Here is a 20,438-nt window from a genome sequence, read left to right as displayed (position 1 = left end):
AACTGAAACCCTCAGTCCACAGTATAGTAGCACGCCGCTAGAGTAACTTCTTAATTCGAGGTGTTAACTAAAACTTTATCACTTCCCCTCGAATTGTCCATAATCAACGCATGTGTTAGTGCGGCTGGACACACGTAGCTTGGTGTTTCGCAGGTGACGCTGGACGGGCGGTGCGAGGGCTTGCCGTGGCTGGTGGAGGCGCACGAGAACCGGTCGCTGTTCCTGCTGACGTGGGGCAGCTTCCTGCCGCTGGAGCCGTCCGCCCCCGCCGCCCCCGCTGTCCCCGCCGTCCCCGGCGCCACCGCCACGGCGAGCGCGCCCGAGAGCGCCCGCTGCCACACCCGCAACAGGCTGCTGCTCTACACCGGACGGCCCGCCAGGTCTGTAGCACAGTGTAGGCGGAACGTCTCGCATTGTTGTTTGTTATTCAGCAGTCGCAATTGATTGCCACGATCGCCAGTGGAGAAGATGGAGGTAACGGCTACATAGAAAGGATTTGTCTCCCATGAGTGTGATGCTCTCTTGCCTCTGTGGATGACGGCTTTGGACACGAGTTTCCGTCCGCAAATTATTTTTCTCCTGGAACCCTCAAAAAGTCTTATATTTTCCGGTTACGAGAGAAAAATAAACTACTGATGGATGTCAAACTACCATCCACCAATTCAAGGAAGCATCGCATTAATAGAAGACAAGGCCTTTATACGCAGCAACTAGCTTTATTTCTCCACTGGAGATCGTGAAAATCAATTGTGATCATTGAGTAACAAAGAACATCGCGGTATGTTCCGCCTGCGGACACGGTTCTTGTTCTTAATTTGTTCCTTAAGACGCTCTCTACAATCCCTTCCCAAGTCTGTTGCAACATTTTTGCTTTGGAGCAGTAGGCTCGAAGAACTTTTATTCCGAGGCTGCTCCTCCCCGATGGTATCCTGCATAGTGTTTAAAGTATACTGCACACAAACAGTAATGTATTGCTCGTATTTTTGTGTACAGACAGAAGTATATTCTCTTCTCTATTCAAAGCTATAACCAATGAATTTCATACATCAGAAATGTAGTAAGTTATTTCGCCCGCGGTGGTCTAGCGGTTCTGGGCGCGCAGTCCGGAACCGCGCGACTGCTACGGTCGCAGGTTCGAATCCTGCCTCGGGCATGGATGTGTGTGATGTCCTTAAGTTAGTTAGGTTTAAGTAGTTCTAAGTTCTAGGGGACTGATGACCACAGATGTTAAGTCCCATAGTGCTCAGAGCCATTTGAACCATTTTATTAAGTTATTTAAGGAATAATGCAGTCAAGTAGTAACGAACTATATTCTATTTCAACTAAACAAGTTACAAACGTAAGTGTATTTCTCATGTGAAGCTAAAATTCGTGTATTCTATGTATGAAGTGCTGAATCAGCACCTCATCTGTATAATTTGTGCAAACATACATTAGCGCAAACCATTTCAGATGCGAATAGCTCAAGGTTGTACCGAGACCTTCTCATCTGAAATAGAAACAGGCCATTACTAACCAACGTGCATCCAAATACAGCATATCACTTCCCTCTATATATCAAAAATTATTCTTAACCGCGCTCATTGCGTTACATTTTTTTTTCATTTTTCTTTGACATTTGCATTGTATAAATTATATTGTCATCAACTACGTAGTAATAAATTATATGAAACCATTTTAACAATTGTTAAGCATTCAACTCACTGTAATGTCAGAGAAATCTTTATATATTATGTTCTTTATATTATTTAAGAAAATCATTAACAAAAATGGCTCTGAGCACTATGGGACTCAACTGCTGTGGTCATCAGTCCCCTAGAACTTAGAACTACTTAAACCTAACTAACCTAAGGACATCACACACACCCATGCCCGAGGCAGGATTTGAACCTGCGACCGTAGCAGCAGCGCGGCGCCGGACTGAAGCGCCTAGAACCGCACGGCCACCGCGGCCGGCCAAAATCATTAACAGCTGTATACCAATAAGACTCTAACAATGAAAAGTCTTTGCTATTAGATTCAGAAGCATCCGACCCATTTTACATTTCAAGGCGGTGGGCTACTCTGTGCTGTTAATGAAATAAATAAATACAACCTGTACGTGAAGTAACCTTCGTTTTCCTACAGTCATGGACCAGCTTTCGTTATGGTTCGTCTGTAGCAAACTGATAGAAAGGAAATGGCGACTTTGCCTATAACCTACTGTTATAAGTTTCCGATAATGTACTAGCCAAATTTCAGGAACTTGCTCGTATAATGAGATTTAAAAACTGCATTTCTCATTATTACTATAACATAAAGTTTACAAACGATGTGCTGAATTTTCTAATGCTTTATTTACGCTAAGAGTGCATGTGTGAAGGAATTTGCGTCATATTTGTGAATGACACAGGCACTGCAATATGATGTTTATCTGTCGACACCGGGTAAGAGACTTTCAAGTAAAATATCTCCCCTCTTACGGGGATATACATAATGGATGAACGAGTACAGGATGGAGACACATGGTTGACGATATATGGACGTTTGGGTGTGGCCATCAGTCATGTTCGGGTAGCAAAAGTACACAACTGGACATTAAAATTGCTACACCAAGGAGAAATGCAGATGATAAACGGGTATTAATTGAACAGATATATTATACTAGAACTTACATGTGATTACATTTTCACGCAATTTGGGTGCATAGATCCTGCGAAATCAGTACCCAGAACAACCACCTCTGGCCGTAATAACGGCCTTGATACGCCTGGGCATTGAGTCAGAGCTTGGTTGGCGTGTACAGGTACAGCTGCCCATGCAGCTTCAACACGATACCACGGTTCATTAAGAGTAGTGACTGACGTCTTGTGACGATCCAGTTGCTCGGCCACTATCGACCAGACTTTTTCAATTGGTGAGAGACCTGGAGAATGTCCTGGCCAGGGCAGCAGTCGAACATTTTCTGTATCCAGGAAGGCCCATACAGGAACTGTAACATGCGGTCGTGCATTATCCTGCTGAAATGTAGGGTTTCGGAGGGATCGAATGAAGGGTAGGGCCACGGGTCGTAACACATCTGAAACGCAACGTCCACTGTTCAAAGTGACGTCAATGCGAACAAGAGGTGAGCGAGACGTGTAACCATTGGGACCTCATACCATCACGCCCGGTGATACGCCAGTATGGCGATGACGAATACACGCTTCCAATGTGCGTTCACCGCGATGTCGCCAAACACGGATGCGACCACCATGATGCTGTAAACAGAACCTGGATTTGTCCGAGAAAATGACGTTTTGCCGTTCGTGTACCCAGGTTCGTCGTTGAGCACACCATCGCAGGCGCTCCTGTCTGTGATGCAGCGTCAATGGTAACCGAAGCCATGGCCTCCGAACTGAAAGTAAATGCTGCTGTAAACGGCGTACAACTGTTCGTGCAGATGGTTGTTGCCTTGCAAACGTCCCCGTCTGTTGACTCAGGGATCGAGACGTGGCTGCACGATCCGTTACAGCCATGCGGTTAAGATGCCTGTCATCTCGAATGCTAGTATTAGGAGGCCGTTGGGATCCAGCACGGCGTTCCGTATTACCCTCCTGAACCCACCGCTTCCATATTCTGCTAACAGTCATTGGATCTCGACCAACGCGAGCGGCAATTTCGCGATACGATAAACCGCAATCGCGATAGGCTACAATCCGACATTTATCAAAGTCGGAAACGTGATGGTACGCATTTCTCCTCCTTACACGAGGCATCACAACAACGTTTCCCCAGGCAACGCCGGTCAACTGCTGTTTGTGTATGAGAAATCGGTTGGAAACTTTCCTCATGTCAGCACGTTGTAGGTGTCGCCACCGGCGCCAACCTTGTGTGAATGCTCTGAAAAGCAAATCGTTTGCATATCACAGCATCTTCTTCCTGTCGGTTAAATGTCGCGTCTGTAGCACGTCATCTTCGTAGTGTAGCAATTTTAATGGCCAGTTGTGTGATAAGCCGACCGCTAGCGATAAGCGGGATATCAGAATACGAGTCCCTGTCTGCTACTAATTTTCACTGTCATCATTCTATTATACAGCTGACCGTTGTGCATATTCACAATTGCGAATACATTTAATATATTGTTGAAAAATGTGGTTCACTGTGTTGGTAACACTGTATTATTATTGAAGCTTAAGATTTGCATGTCATTTTCTTTTCAATGATAACATTTGCTTTGGTCCTGTCCCATAAATTCTAGTTTTTAAATTTCAGTTTTACCGTAGGGTTTAGCAAACACAACTCTGTTGAAACTTTGGTAGAGTCATCACCACCAAGGTAGTGAATGTAGCGCACAAAACGTCTAGCAATTGACCTGTTGTAAGTAGTGACTGCCCCCTTGCTTTTCCTACTATCACTGATACCTTCGAGGTTTTTGTCACATTTGGGTTCATTTACGTTATTGGCACACCTTGCAGTGTTTTGTCAGACATTCATAGCCGAACACCTTTCCAGTATCTACAGTGGTGACAACTACACAGAGCCATGTATGCCCTCTCTTCTGCCAGTAACAGTCCAATGCAGAAATAATATCAGTTAACTGACAAATATCTACAGTTTCCTTCACTGCCCGCTGCAACGATGCTTCACTGGCTTCTGTTAGGGCATTATGCAAACGTTTATAACACCTCTCAGATTTGACGGGTGGTGGATCTCATCACAGCACAGAATATCTCGGCTCCATTTCTTCCCTCCCCAGTACACGTCATGGAATATGCAATATTCACTTCACTATGTTTTGTACATGTCACAGGAGATGTCATTATACATTTCGTTACTTTATACACTTGACATTCCACTACAGTTTTGATGGATAGGCCTCTTCTCTTGCTTACGTCCTCACTAATGGTAAGGGATTTTTCACTAGCACAATATTTGCATTTAGCAACAGACAAAAATAGTTCTGAAATCCTGCACGTACCAATTAAAATGTAACCGCTGTTTTCACTATTTAGAACACCAACATCTTGTTCATTTTCCGTAAGATGTTTCAACGTGCGTTTTTAAGCACTGAAAGGCGAATTTTTAGGCCGAAACTCACTTAGCTGCGGCGTGACATTTGCTTCATTTTTTTTACGATGTCCAACAATATGCTTGTGTAGACTGCCGTAGAATTTACGATTACAACTGAACTTCGTTTATGGCATTTTACGATGTAAAAATGTTTGAAATACGCAGTCTCAGCAACAAGTTTACAACACGAACATACGCGAAAAACATAAGTAAATTGAAGTAGACTACATGTAGCAACAAAGAGATCGACTTCAGCAAATCGCTGCTCATAGTACCGTCGACATGTTCTTCAGGGATATTATACAAATGATTTATTATGGAAATAGCATCACCAAAATTAAATAACAAGACATTGTATGCATGGTTTGTGTTTGACAACAGTGTGACAGCTAGGTATTCACGTGCGGCATCTGCTTCAAGACGGCGTTTAAACTCGAAAAGCTGAGGTTCTATTCATAAAGTATATACTTTTAGAAGAAGCACATAATGTAATTAAATTAAAAATATTTCCGTTCTTTGGGCCCTCATGACGTACAGGTTCCATTAATAACACAGGAAGTGCCATCTCGCATTTATTCTCCAGTATCAGGCACTCGACTGTCAATAAAAGTGTCCTATCTGGACGGGAATACATGTAACGTACGCGTGCTGGTTGTGACACATGGACGTCGACATATGGAAGTCTGGCCATGATTTGTGCACGGATAGCCGAACAGTCGGCTTTCAGCCGTGATACCGTGCGGACGGGCTCGGCGCGCCGGGCAGTGCTCCGCAGGTGTTGTTGTTTACCCCCTAGCGCGCGGTCGCGTCGTTGTATTGCCGTATAGTACCTGTACCGACCCGACATGGCGTTCTCATATTGAAAAGCTACAATCAAACTAACGTTCAACGCATCGTACACGAGACCGGAGGCCCATGAAATTGAACGGTTTCTACGAGACATCATGCACATGGAACCACAAGAACTGATAGGAGTTCATCTCTCTATTGTAACCAGCACAGTGTACCTCAAACTGATTGACGAAGCGGCCTGCGACAGATTACTCCAACGATCTGCAAACGGCTTTCACTTCTGTCACGCAGACCGTAACGTGAGCGTGGTAGGAGCTGACCATGCTGGTCTGGGGGTGCGTACCGTGCGCATCTTTGAACTACCGTTCGAAGTTCCTGCCAAACTAGTCGTTGATGCGCTGCGGCCATACGGCACAGTTCTGAGCCACACAGAGGAGAAATGGAACACATTCGAAACGTACCCTGTCCTTAACGGGGTACGACAAGTGCGCATAGAACTTAAGAAGCACGTTCCATCATATGTTTTCGTTGGTGGCTGCCGAGCAATTGTTATATATGATGGACAACCGAGGACCTGCTCGGGCTGCGGCCAGGAAGGCCATGTAAGAACTGAGTGTCTGCAGCGCCGCCTCGTTCAGGTGCCCCGCAATGAACTTCCCCAACGATCCACTGTGACCTCTCTCCCGCTAACATACGTGGAGGCGGCACGACATGATGTGATGGATGATCAAAACCTGCTACCTCCTCAAGCCGCTGCCAGCTCCGTTGGAGAGTCAGCGCCGTCGACGACGCCGCAGCCCAACGGTGCAGAGGTTCCTACAGCCTCTGCCCACCGCAGCGTCGTGGGCACCCAGCCACCGTCACTGTCGGAATCGGACACAGGGGTTCCTAGCGACCGAGACTGTGTCGATCCCCGCCCTCCAGTGGATGTCGAATCTCGGACCCGAAAGCAAAAATCACCCAAGCGACACAAGAAGAGGCGATTGTCAGCTGAAGAACAGGACAGGGATGTGAAGCCGGCGGAAGACATCGACTTCGTTGACTCGTCCACAATTGCAACGGCCTCCAGTGGCGTCATTCACCAGAAGGTGCCTGAAGACAAGGAACACTCTCCTAAATCTGGTGGCCCAGAAAACGAGGCGCATTGCGTCGACTCCCACAATGTGGGATCCTGTGAAACCGACCAGCCCCCAATGACATCACAATCGTCTCTTGGTGATTGGGCAGACGATATGGAGGCAGATGATGCACAGCAAACATTGATATCTCCGCCAGGGCCCATGGCTGACATTGAGCCCGGAGGGCTCTGCCAGTCAGGGACTCATACGGCACAGTAATGCACAGCATGCAGATGGATGGCTGTGTGGTGCGTGAGATCACTGTGGGCTTGCACCGGCACACTGCCTCCGCCACTTGATATATCTCAGTCATACCGTGTGGGAACAGTCAATGTAAATGGTGTCCACTCCACTGTCAAGACTCGCATGTTACACGACATGATCAGAGCGGCAGACTTGGACATTGCCCTTCTCCAGGAGGTCCGTCCCGAGCTGCGTTTAGACCTATATGGCTACACCACCTACAGCCTACCCTTAGGTGATGGTGCAGGAGGAACGGCCATCCTTCTCCGAGATGGCATAGACGCGACGGACGCGACGTACTTGCCGAACGGGCGGGGCATCGCACTCACACTTGGCGCAGTCCGCCTCATTAACGTCTACGCTCCCTCCGGTAATTCGCACCGTGGTGACAGGCATGTCTTCTATTCGGAGGAGGTAGCCCCACTTTTGCAAGGAAATATGGACCATTACATAGTGGGCGGCGATTTTAACAGTGTTCTGCGGCCCGAGGACCAGATACAGCATTACGTCCCTTGCCCGGCTCTACAAGCATTGATACGTGACCTCGCGCTCCACGACACATGGCTCTTACATCATGGGACCCAGAGTGGATATACGCACTTTATCAGCCATTCTGCCAGTCGTCTGGACCGGATATACGTCTCGCGTGTCCTCCGCACAGCAACCCGTGATGCGGAACTCTGGCCGACGGCCTTCACGGACCATCTCGCGTACATCTGCACTGTCACCTTACCCCGACAACTCACAAGACGCAGCAGGGGTCCGTGGACGCTGAACGTCTCCCTCCTTCGCGAGGAAGCGTGTCGGCGAGCAGTCACTGACACGTGGCGTCGATGTATCAGGCGCCTGCCCCTGTATGCTTCCACGTTGCTGTGGTGGCTGGGATGTGTCAAACCTGCACTCCGAAATACCTTGATGGCCTACGGGCGTGACAGATCGAACTGGCAAAGGGCCACATTGGAATTTTACTATACAGCGTTACGCGAGCTGGCGACGCAACCGCCGTCTCCCGAACTTCAGATGTCCGTACAACGCATCAAAGCTCGTCTACTTCGCATCAGGACCGAGCAGCTCGAAGGTGTCCGCATCCGTGCGCGAGTGCAAGACTATATCCCCAACGAAACAGCGTCAGTGTATCACATTGTGCGCGAGAGGCGCCACCGCAAACGTCAGCTCATTACGGCGGTAAACACGGAGGGCGGCGGTCGCGCAGTGACACAAACGGACATCGCGCACACGTTCGCCAGACACTATGGGACCTTGTACATAGAAGATCCGCGAAATGTACGTGATTATGACGAGCTGCTGCACGATTTTCCCGCCCCTCGGGACGTGGCACCCGATGATAGTCTGCTGTTGCCCATTTCACCCGACGAGCTGACATCGGCCTTGGCACGTGGAGCACCGAACAAGTCGCCTGGACCGGACGGTTTACCCCTGGAATTCTACCGCACTTTTTACCACCTTATGGGTGACAAGTGGCTCCAAATGTTTCAAGACCTGATCCGCCCTGATTTCACTGTTCCCACAGAATTCACAGAAGACATCTTGATCCCAGTACCGAAACCGAATGGTGGTTGTAGGTGGCAGTACTTCCGCCCCATCACACTCCTCAACAACGACTACAAGATCTTCGCCCGTATCCTCTGCGCGCGTCTCCACACCGCTATCGGGAAAGCCATCCACACCGATCAAACATGTTTAGGTGGTGTCAGCAACATTCATACGGCGTTAGGAGCATACCGCGACGTAATTGCTTTGACGGCGGCCTGCAAAATACGAGGCGCCCTTGTCGCCGTAGATTTTGACCACGCATTCGACCGCGTCGACCACGGCTTCTTACGCGCAGTTTTGCAACGCATGGGCCTCTCTCCGGAGTATGCACAGGTGGTCCTTCGACTGGTCCACGGAGCGCGCTCCCGCATGATGGTCAACGGTTATCAGTCTGGTCACATTGTTGTTGGACGGTCAGTGCGACAAGGGTGCCCCCTGTCGGGTATATTATTTGCTGCAGCGCTTGAACCAGCATTACATGGTCTACGACAGCGATTAACTGGTATCTCCTTGCGGGACGAGACCTTTCGTTGTGGTGCATTCGCCGACGACGTGGTGTTCCTGGCCAGGTCAGAGGATGAAATGCATATGGCGCTACAGTGGCTACGCCAGTACGGGGAGGTCGCTGGGAGCGTCATCAACGTGAAGAAGACAAAATACATGGATGTCGGAGGGGGGCTTTCCCACACAACGGCGGTGCCCTTTGACAAGGTGCCCGTACTCAAGTGTTTAGGAGTGCAATTCTCTAGCAATGTCCGCCGCACGGCGGCGGCTACGTACCGCCGGCTCCTACACCAGACACGTGCTCTGCTGCAGGACAACAAACTGCGTCGCTTGGATATGCTTCTCAGAACACGTTATGTCAACACCTATCTTGTCTCAAAACTGAACTATTTTGCGCATATCCTTCCCTTGACGGTTACGATGGCCGACAGATTTCAAGCAGCATATGGACATTTCGTAAGCACCGGTCTGGTTTTTAAAGTCCGATACACCACCCTGACGCTGCCGCAGCGGGCGGGCGGTATCGGTTTAATTCATGTATATAACCGTGCGCGATCGCTTTATCTCAACACTATGCGTCGCAAGTGGACCTCTGCCCACGCCACTCTGACGGGCACCCTGATAGCGGAAGTGGCACCACACTCTCTGCATCCCCCGGTTTCTGTAGGACACATTTCACCGGCACTCGCCCACATCAGAGAGTTCTTGATTGACTTCAGCTACTTACGGTCAGAACTTCCGACGACACGGAAGCCCAGCACAAAAGACTATTATCGCCTCTATCAACAGCAGCAACCTGTAAATACGGTCACCCACAGACATCCTGAAGTTGCCTGGAACACGGTGTGGCGAGCGGTACACACGCCTTTTCTCCCTACGACGGTGCGTTCATTGTGGTACGTGGTTGTGAATGGGAAGTTCGCTACTCGTCAGAGGCTACATTCCATATATCTGACGGACGACCCCTTGTGTCCGACATGCTCAGTCGCTGACTCGGACGCACACCGTCTGACGTGTGCCGCGACCAGCGAGTGCTGGCTACTGACGCAGCGCACGCTGGCGTTACTCTTGTGGCGATTGCCGGAGTCTATCTCCCCTGATGAAGTATTGCGCCCCGACAGCGTCTATTTTCCATCAACCAGAACGAACGTCGTTAACTGGCTAAAATGCATGGCCGTTTACTACATATTTTGCGATGCGCCCAAAGACACACTCGACTTTTGGTCCCTATTGATGAGGACACATGCAGCTTTCAGCCGCCACCCGAAGTACAGAACTCGTTTCGCAAATTATTTAGGTTCATTATTTGCGGATCCTCCTGCTCACTGGGGTGTTTCGGGTATGAGACGCTGAAAATGAAGAAGAATCCTGGAGCATATTGATCCTCTACGGACGGAATAGGGGGGAACCCCTCCCAACAGACGAGAAGACGACTCGGACGCACGGCTACGGCAGTTGTAGGATCTTTCTTTGTAAAGAACCAAAAATAAATCTATAAAAAAAATAAAGCGGTTAAAGCAACCGCTAGCGTATATCAGGAAATCCGGGTGCGAGTACTGGCACAGCACTAACTTTCATTGTTGTCATTCCATGATACAGCCGTTAGTGGTTCATTTTCACAATTGTGAATACATTTCCTGTATTTCTTGACGGCTGAAATCGCTGCAGTGCCTGCTCCTTCGAACGTGCAGTCATGTCTGAAGGAATATGGTATCGAACTTCTTAATAACACAGGTACTGCTATTTGGTATCAGGTTATTCAGCCTTCCGCCTTTCCAGGGACGTGGCAAAGTATGCATTGACAGCACTGATTCGCCAGAGATCATTATACGGCGAGATATTCTTCTTGCGGCCTAGGTAGTCGGTTTCCCATATCCCCCTCTAACCAAAGCGAGACTGGTATGGCGTTTAGTTATATCATCCAACCAAAGATGCACTACATCAGCTGTCACAACAGTACGAAAGATGTCTATAGCAGACAGCTTTCAACAGATATATCTTCATCCTTAAGCCTTGGTGTTGACAGTTTCCGCAACGCGGGGTTCCTTGGCGCAGGCTGCTGCGCGTGGTGTGCCCCGCGTCGCCCAACGCGCGCCAGTACGCGGTGCACGTGTTCTCCGAGGAGTGGTTCGGCGAGCCGGCGGCGCAGCAGGTGTACCTGTCGCCGCCGCGGCCGGCCTCCTTCCTGGTGGAGTTCGTGTCGCGGGAGGCGGGCGCCGCCTCGCTCAGCTGGCTGGAGATCTCCCGGCCGCGCGCCTCGCTGCGCCTGCTCGACGCCGCCCCCGCGCCGGCCAACGACTCGGCCGGACTGCCCGCGCCGCCCCTCGTCGAGTGCCCGCACAAGTGCCCCGAGCTCAACGCCTGCATCAGCGCCGCCCTCTGGTGCGTACTTCTCTTGCTCGTGGTTATCCACTGTATGATCTCAAGTATCCGGAAACATACTAGTGGACATTAATATGGGGGTGGCCACCTTCACCTTTACCACAGATCAGCTCTGCTGGGGACCTATCGAGGAAGGAATGAATGCCCATTCTCGCCAAGCAACTGAGACCAGCGAATGTAGTGATTTATTATTTTTTCCTTCAGAATTACAGCCTATTATCTGAAAAATCTTCTTGGCTATTAATAAAGTTATACAGGGTGGTCCATTGATAGTGACCAGGCCGGCCGAGGTGGCCGAACGGTTCTAGACGCTACAGTCTGGAACCGTGCTACCGCTACGGTCGCAGGTTCGAATCCTGCCTCGGGCATGAATGTGTGTAATGTCCGTAGGTTAGTTAGGTTTAAGTACTAAGTTCTAGGGGACTGATGACCTTAGAAGTTAAGTCCCATAGTGCTCAGAGCCATTTTTCGTAGTGACCGGGCCAAATATCTCACGAAATAAGCATCAAACGAAAAAACTACAAAGAACGAAACTCGTCTAGTGTGAAGGGGGAAACCAGATGGCGCTATGGTTGGCCCGCTAGATGGCGCTGCCATGGATCAAACGGATATCAACAGCGTTTTTAAAAAATAGGAATCCCCATTCTTTATTACATATTCGTGTAGTACGTAAATAAATATGAATGTTTTAGTTGGACCATTTTTGTCGCTTTGTGATAGATGGCGCTGTAATAGTCACAAACGTATAAGTACGAGGTATCACGTAACAATCCGCCAGTGCGGACGGTATTTGCTTCGTGATACATTATTCGTGTTAAAATGGACAGTTTACCAATTGCGGAAAAGGTCGATATCGTGTTGATGTATGGCTGTTCTGATCACATTGCTCAACGGGCGTGTGCTATGTATGCTGCTCGGTATCCTGGACGACATCATCCAAGTGTCCGGACCGTTCGCCGAATAGTTACGTTATTTAAGGAAACAAGAAGTATTCAGTCACATGTTAAACGCCAACCATGACCTGCAACAAACGATGATGCCCAAGTAGGTGTTTTAGCTGCTGTCGTGGCTAATCCGCACTTCAGTAGCAGACAAATTGCGCGAGAATCGGGAATCTCTAAAACGTCGGTGTTGAGAATGCTACATCAACATCGATTGCACCCGTACCATATTTCTATGCACCAGGAAATGCATGGCGACGACTTTGAACGTCGTGTACAGTCCTGCAACTGGGCATAAAAAAATTACGGGACGATGAAAGATTTTTTGCACGCGTTCTATTTAGCGACGAAGCGTCATTCACCAACAGCGGTAACGTAAACCGGCATAATATGCACTAATGGGCAACGGAAAATCCACGATGGCTGCGACAAGTGGAACATCAGCGACCTTGGCGGGTTAATGTATGGTGCGGCATTATGGGAGGAAGGGTAATTGGCTCTCATTTTATCGATGGCAATGTAAATGGTGCAATGTATGCTGATTTCCTACGTAATGTTCTACTGATGTCATTCCACGATGTTTCACTGCATGACAGAATGGCGATGTACTTCCAACTTGATGGATGTCTGGCACATAGATCGCATGCGGTTGAAGCGGTATTGAATAGCATATTTAATGACAGGTGTATTGGCCGTCGAAGCACCATACCATGGCCTGCACGTTCACCGGATCTGACGTCCCCGGATTTCTTTCTTTGGGGAAAGTTGAAGGATAGTTGCTATCGTGATCCACCGACAATGCCTGACAACATGCGTCAGCGCATTGTCAATGCATGTGCGAACATTACGGAAGGCGAACTACTCGCTGTGTAGAGGAATGTCGTCTATTCGGGATGGCAGCTTGGTGACGTGTAGTTGAATGCTTCATGAAGTCTTCCATGGCCTTCCTGAGTACTGCGGCTGCAGTATTGTCCAAGATGCGCCAGGTCGACTCGTTCCTTATTGTTGCTTTGAGATCTAACATTATTAACGCCTGACGGCCATCCCCCGCCGCATCTTCGTAGAGTTAAGTCCCACAATGTGTTCTGGCGTGCCTACACTGCCGTGGGCGCAGCTATAGTTCATCTGTCTTTTGATTTTTTATAGATACGTGGCATATGGGCCAGTCAGGTAATGTATCAGTCCACTCGACTGGTTAACGAGTGTCATTTTTAGTCTCTCCCTGGTGTTAGGGAGTAATTCGTATGTTCTCCTGCTTCTGTCTAAGGTGTCACGTTCATTTTTCCACCTTTATAATATGCGATCTTTTATTAACTTCTTCGATTTGGCATCAGTTTCAAACATCCTTCCTACTTCCATTGCATTACATTTCTTTAACCAGTAAAAGACCCAGCCCTTACTAATTTCCAGTCCACCGAGCATATTCCTGGAATTACTAACAAAGTAAATATCGGGGCAGAGAATCAGGCGGCCGTTACTCTTAAGAGCCTTATAAGCTGTTCTCACTAATGAGGCTGGCTTCTCTAACTGCAATCTGCGAACCGAAACGCTCGCATCTTGCTCACAGATGCTGCTGTATCATAGGGTTCACTGCCATACTGATATAATATTCACCTCGGAACCGATTATCTGCTGTAATCTGTACAAAATACTGTAAAACGGGTTCACATCCTTCCGTATTTAAGATTTTCTTAAGCAAAATACTGGGACTACACCTTAACCACGAAAAATACTCCCTTTTCATAGCGCTACAGCCTCTGTACTTCACTGCCGGCACTACACAGGCTGCAGCTCTCAGCTGATATACGTCTACAGAGCGGAAAGTTAAGTATTTATCTTTTTCTGTGTTTACCTTGTAGTATATTTACTAAATGCCGTGCGTGTGTTTCTCTTGAAGAGGTTTAATCTTGCGTTTTTGTAAGCGTAAATTCATTCAGTCTGCAGCGTAGTAATTGCTCATTTGTTTTGAAGGCAACCGTCTGTTTGTTTATTAAGGCAGCCAATCAGAATGCAGCTCTCGGCTGTGATACGAATGCGTCGACAGAGCGACAAGCTGAGTGTTCATCTTTTTCTGTGTTTCCCCCGCAGTATATTTATTAAATTTCGAGACTTTTTCTGTTTAAGAGGTTCAATCTTGTGTTTTGTAAGAGTGAGTTCATTCAGTCTTTAGCGCAATAGTTGCTCACTGAACATCCAGTTACATAGCTCATTAACGCATCAGCGTCCATTGGTGACACGTCAAAACGGTAGCAAGATGAATATCTAGGAGTCTGTCTGATTTTATAGTTTACTTCTTCAGTTAGCCTTGTTAGGATGGTGAGGATGTTCGTATGCTGTGTGCGGATGCAGGAGGAGGTGGCGCAATTTGCGAACATCTGAATGCGCTGTTGGCTACGGTCAATCGCCTTCAGGCTGCTGCTTCGGGGTGTGGCGGTGACTGAGAATCTATTCAGTTACATGGGACATCTCAGGTGCTACTTGTTTTGCCCAAGCCAAGATGTCATCGCTTACAAGACCTGGAATTGCGGAATAGATGCTAAGTCCCAGTCTAGACCTAGTTATGTATATAGCAATATGCCTTTTACATTGTATACCCGTTCCTGTCGTAAAGTTAGTAATGATGAAAAAATACATGTATGGATGAAAGGACTTGGTGTACTTGCTTAGAATGTAACTCTAACTGGTGATGTAACGCTGTACTATATTTATTAATAAAGTGTGATCTGTAGCGTCAGTCATTAACCGGGGAGCGTACATCGCGAACCGGGGGCTCAAGGATGCAACAGTTTGAAAAAAAATTATAAAACATAGTGCCGCACTGCCCGCTGAGCGCCTAGCGAGTCGGCCACGCTATGTACCCGACGGTGGATCCGCCCTCGCTGAGGGGTGAATGGTGGTTGGTAACGAATTCGTGTCATTGGTGGCGGAGGGCCAACGTGGAGAATGGCCGCCTGGCCTCGCCCATTCAGACTGTGAGTGGCCACTGCTTCAGCAGGGTCCGAGCAGGCTCATACGGGGGAGGGATTTGCTAGTTATTGGGAGCTCCAGCGTTTGGTGGGTTGCGGAACATCTTACGCAGATAGCGTTCAGGACTGCAAATAAAGTCAATGTGCGCTCGGTGCATCTGCCGGGGGAGCCTCAGATGAGATGTGGAGGTGGTCTTGCCTGCGGCTATCGAACTTGCTGCGTACAGTCGTCTGCGAGTTGTTGCTCACGTCGGTACCAACGACACGTATAGCAAGGGTTCTGACAGGCGGCTGGCGGAGCTAGTGAAGGCCACTGGCCGTGCGTGCGGCATTCAAGGAGAGCTCACAGTTTTGCAGCATTGTTCCCAGAGTCGATAGATGTCTTTTGGTCTGGAGTCGAGTGGAAGGTCCCAACCGAAGGCTTCCGCGACTCTGTGACGGTCTTGGCTGCAGATTTCTAGCCCTGCGCTATCATGTGGGGATTTGTAGGACTCCCCTTGATAGGTCTGGTGTGCACTACACAAAGGAGGCAGGTACTCGGGTAGCAGAGTACTTGTGGAGTGCACATGAGGGTGTTTCTAGGCTAGATGGTAGTTTGAGATGCTCTGATGAACAATCGCCAGGCGATATGCAGCAAGAGGACAGCGTTCAGAGTAAAGACATTTATAAGAAAGTTCTCGAATTTACTGCCCGCCAGAAAAGTTCTTCCACACGAATTATTCTTGAGACCGAGAGCTGTGTGAAACCTGAAGTGGAAAGGTCTGAGGTATTTAGTGAGTCGTGCAACGTTTATCGCAAACGCACATTAGAGACCATAGGAGATGGAGTGTTCATTGCAGTTGAAAAATATTGTCTCTATGGAGATCGAAGTTGAGTATGACAATGAAGTTATCTGGTCGCGTATAACAGGTGTAAGGGAAACTAAATTAATTGCTAGATGTTTTTAACGGGCACCCGATTCTGCTGTGACAGTTCCAGAGTCATTCGAAGAAAGTCTACTGTCAGTAGCGTGTTTCCAGCCATCCACTGTCCACTGTCCACTGGAGTTGCTCTCTACACCACCAAAAGCTTCACTTAGAAATGTATCGCTTTTGAGGACCTGTTCGATCGGAATTGTTTTTAACTTCCGAAGCACAATCAATGTATAGCTGGACTGCTGGTAGCACGCTGCAACTCACCAGCGACTCCCTTCGCTAATTTCATGTGATCTTTTATGACTGCTCTTCGCAGTGCTCATGTTCATTCTCGTTTTCACTTCGCAATTACATCACCAAGTGTGGAGTTTGTCAGCTCCAAAAATATGAAATGTCCCTGATTCTCAGGTAATATGTTCTAGATCAGTGAGCTCTCCTGGCCGATCCATTCTGCTGTTTCTATTTTTATACTCACAACGCAACCCGCTTCCTTTCATACTGGCGGATCCACGCCTCATGACATCTACTGGTCAATTCCGCATTACATAGGGGTGTCTGTATACTACTGATCAAATGGTGTACCTGTCTCTCAGCTGCTGCCCTGTTACTAGTATCGTAATATGGATAGTTGTTTTTTTTCTATATTACTCCCTTCCCATCTGTACTCCGCCAATTGCAATGAACTGGCATAGGGACTGCCACTTTTCAGCCTATCAGCACCTTCTGTTTGTTACTAATGTCACTTTCTACCGGTTATTTTTACGCGATTCTCCCTTTACTTACTTACTCGCACAGCGACTGGTCAAACGAAGCCGGTATTGTCGACTTACTATCAGAGAAGGGTATAAATTAGATGATCGCACCTGCTTACGTACAGTACCCACTGCGACGACCATACGTAATTTTCACTGCAGCTCGATGTGTAAAAAGTGGTGGAAGTCAACACATGTCGAAATAGTTTCGTTAACTGAGCACCAAACCTAACATCAATCAACCATAACGAATCAAACGAGGGAACACGAGTGAAGAGGGACACCACATTCAGGCGCATTCCCTTTCATCGACGTAAGAACTCCGCCGGCCTAGCTCTCCTCTGAGAAAGGATTCTTTACACTCATCGACAGTTGGATTTTGTTTCCAAGCACTTGTTCCGCTTTCATTTAATGATTGCTTCAGAATTTCGGCTTTTTCTTGGATTTGGCTGGACGTTGCTTCATAGTGGAAGTCCGACAAGGAATTTCATTCCGTAACTGCCCGGCATTTGGCGAAGTTTGAACGGTTCCTTGGGTCGGAGTCTTGTGCTATAACACGAAGAAAACTTTTGACGACCCATCTTTATATGTGCTAGGAAAGGTTTAAATTCTGCATCGACGCCAGTGGTAAATTTTATAGTTCTGTTGAATGGACTGTTTTTAAACTGCCTATTGATGTTTCAGTGGAGGCTAGGAGGGAGACGTGTTATGTGTTGACTGCGACACGTTCACCTAAGAGTAATAACACAGCAGCTGAGAGGGCTTCTTTATGTTCACTTAGAATCGATCCGGATATTGTTATTTTAACTGTAGACAAAGGGAATTATCCTGCTGTTTTGGAAAACCAGGATTACGTTCAAAATGTGCAATGTTTACTGTCTGATTCAGCGTGTCGCAGGATTTCTGCTGACCACACAAAAAGTGTTGAGAGAAAGGACACTACCAAAAGTCTTAAATCTTATTGTGCAGTTCCCCCTATGTTATATGGCCTTCCTAAGGTCCACAAGGAAGGGGATAATCTTCGTCCGATCGTGAGTAACGTTGGTGTTACGACATATCGTGTAGCAAAACAAGCTTCCTACTCTCTTCAGGCGTATAGTAGGTCGGTGTGAGCATCACATTAAAACGCGGCGGATTTCTTACGTCGATTAGAGGGAAGGCCTTTGAATAACTCTGATGTGGTCTCCCTCTCTTCACTCGTGTTACTCTGTCTGATTCGTTACGGTTGATTGAGGTTAGGTGTGATCTTGAATCAACGAATTTGTGTCGACTTCCATTTACTTTTTATTCAATGACCAAAAATACTACGAGCAAATACATGGAGTTGCGATGGGAGGCCCGTTGTCACCTACTATTGCCAATTTTTTTTTTATGGAAGATTTTGAGGAACGGGCCTTGAAGTCGGCGGCTTTGAAACTTGAGTGTCTTTTCAGATATGTAGTCGATACTTTTGTTGTTTTGTCTCATGGCACTGAGCATTTGAATTAATTTTTACAACCCTGAATTCAGTCCACCAGAAGATTTATTTAACTACGGAGGTAGAGAAGGATGTCTGTCTTCCCTTCCTTGATTTACTGGTCGGGCGGAAGGTCGATGTTACGTTGGGGAATACCGTTTATAGTAACCTATTCACAAGTCATTGTATCAGCAGGCTGATAGTTGTCACCATCCGGTTCAACTAATTGGTTACCTCATACGAGGGTGCACAGGCCTCATGTCATCCCGGACTCTGAAAGTTGATCAACCGAGTTATCCCACCTCCAGGCCGCCTTTCGTCAGAACTATTATAGTGAAAGACAGAGCAGACGGCATTGCGCTATCGACCAACTGTGCACTAGGTGATTGGTGATAACATCGTGGCCTTTTTGCCTTACGCAAGGAGCATTTCGAACAGGACTGGTGGTGATTTTCGGAAATATGATGTGATAGGTGTTTTTAGACCGCAATTTAAGATCTGGGTCCTTTTAGATTCCATAAAGGATGATCTTGGTTCGCATAAGGCGGGTGTCTACCGAATTCCTTGCTATAGTGGCATGTCATATGTTGGTCAGACTATCCGGGCTGTGGAGGCCGGCATATTGAGCATAAATGGCACACATGCTTACAGCAGCTGGGCAAGTCCCTCACTGTAAAACATTCTCTTGGCAGTGGTCATTCTGTGGAATGTAACAACACGGGCTTTCTGGAATGCACTGGCAGCTGTTGGGTTAGTTTGGTAAGCAGTAGGAATTAGATTTATACGTAATCTTATAAATAGATATGGTGGTATTTGTTTGTTTGTTTGTGTGTGTGTGTGTGTTAGTTATCTCTCTGTGGTTTCTCTACTAACTGAGATTTTAAATTCCATTGCAGAACCCTTACTTGCAGCAGTTATGCCTTGAAAATGGCAAGGTGTGCTCTTGTCGAAATTTCGACGATTGTCGACGTTCTCACATAGCTACATTCCTGTAAGTTATGTGAACATTGTATGTACAAGGAAACTCAGGTCAAAAGAATAGCGTTGGTCTCAGGCAGTTGCCTTCCCAGTCACACTTTTACGAGATGGCCGTCAATCATTCTTCAACCATATCGTAAGTGCAGTGCACCCAAGGGAATGGAGATTAACCGTGAACTGGAGTATAATAGAAACGCTAAGTACTCAAGTACCTTAACATAAAAATGACTTTTGTACTCTGAGGCTTATAAATGTTATTTGCTACTTCCGCAAATAATCGAAGTACATTTTCCTGGAGACTTGTGGGTCTCAACTTCATCTTCGAAAAGGATAGAAGCTGAAGCAATGAATTAAAATTTGTGACATGGCCAGAACTTGAATCTGAGTCTGCTGCTTACTAGGCAGATGTGCTAACCGCTACACCACCGTATCAATTTGGCTGCCAGAACTGTCATGGCGCAAATTTTAAGTAATTGTTTCAGCTTCTATCCTTTTCGAAGATAAACGTGAGACTCGTATATATACACTATAGGAAAATGTAGTTCCATCAGATCAATAGATCACTTACACCTGAGGTACAGGCGGATTCCCCCATTACATACAAACCTGGGGTGCTATTCTAGTGTTGAGGAGCCTCGGCAATACTGACGATTTAAGGAGGAGGAAGTGGGTTGAACGTGTGAACTGGAGTTTGCGTTATGGAGGGCACTGGACTAGGGTGGCCCGTGCAGCTTTGGTAGGCACAGTGTTATAGTGGTGTAATGGTTAGCACATGTACTGAGTAAGCAGGAGACTTGGGTTCAAGTC

At 47.5% G+C, this 20,438-nt stretch overlaps 1 protein-coding gene across 1 annotated transcript in view; it reads left to right on the top strand.

The window, feature by feature from the left end:
- LOC126176565 (uncharacterized) overlaps nt 1–20,438 on the top strand; it is a 469,138-nt gene that overhangs the window by 432,031 nt on the left and 16,669 nt on the right. The window contains exons 13-15 of the mRNA XM_049923725.1: nt 154–257; nt 315–380; nt 11,298–11,624. Coding sequence (XP_049779682.1) covers nt 154–257; nt 315–380; nt 11,298–11,624 — 497 coding nt within the window. The remainder of the gene's footprint in view (nt 1–153; nt 258–314; nt 381–11,297; nt 11,625–20,438) is intronic.

Source organism: Schistocerca cancellata, chromosome 3, assembly GCF_023864275.1.
Source record: "Schistocerca cancellata isolate TAMUIC-IGC-003103 chromosome 3, iqSchCanc2.1, whole genome shotgun sequence".
Classification (NCBI taxonomy): Eukaryota; Metazoa; Arthropoda; class Insecta; order Orthoptera; family Acrididae; genus Schistocerca; species Schistocerca cancellata.
Note: the sequence above shows the minus strand (reverse complement) of the source record. Positions and strands in the feature narration are given on the sequence as shown.